The following is a 229-nucleotide window of genomic DNA, read 5'->3' as shown; positions in this document are numbered from 1 at the left end:
GTCTGCCATGTTTATCACAGAAGTTACACTTGGTAGCAGAGTATCCTGATTCGACATTTGTATTTGAGTGGTAGAATTAGCAGTGACAAGGAGCAATTCTATGCACTGTTTGATCCAGTAATGAGGACCTATCGCGTCCCAACTTTGACTGCAGATGATGTACAAAAGTCTGTCGTGAAGACGTCTTCTCATAGATCCATCGAACACCTCGAAGAATTTCGCTCTTATC

The 229-nt window shown here is 42.4% G+C and overlaps 1 protein-coding gene across 1 annotated transcript; it reads right to left on the bottom strand.

Annotated features, from left to right (window-relative positions):
• Positions 1-6: 6 nt before the first annotated feature.
• Positions 7-225, bottom strand: LOC108578321 (transcription-associated protein 1-like; the record flags this gene model as incomplete). Its single annotated transcript, XM_017941627.1, has 1 exon — positions 7-225. A coding segment is annotated over one exon (219 nt), but the record flags the coding sequence as incomplete, so codon positions are not given.
• Between the last annotated feature and the right edge of the window lie 4 nt (positions 226-229).

Source organism: Habropoda laboriosa, unplaced genomic scaffold, assembly GCF_001263275.1.
Source record: "Habropoda laboriosa isolate 0110345459 unplaced genomic scaffold, ASM126327v1 C5763745, whole genome shotgun sequence".
NCBI classification, from domain to species: domain Eukaryota; kingdom Metazoa; phylum Arthropoda; class Insecta; order Hymenoptera; family Apidae; genus Habropoda; species Habropoda laboriosa.
This window is presented reverse-complemented; position numbering and strand designations above follow the sequence as displayed.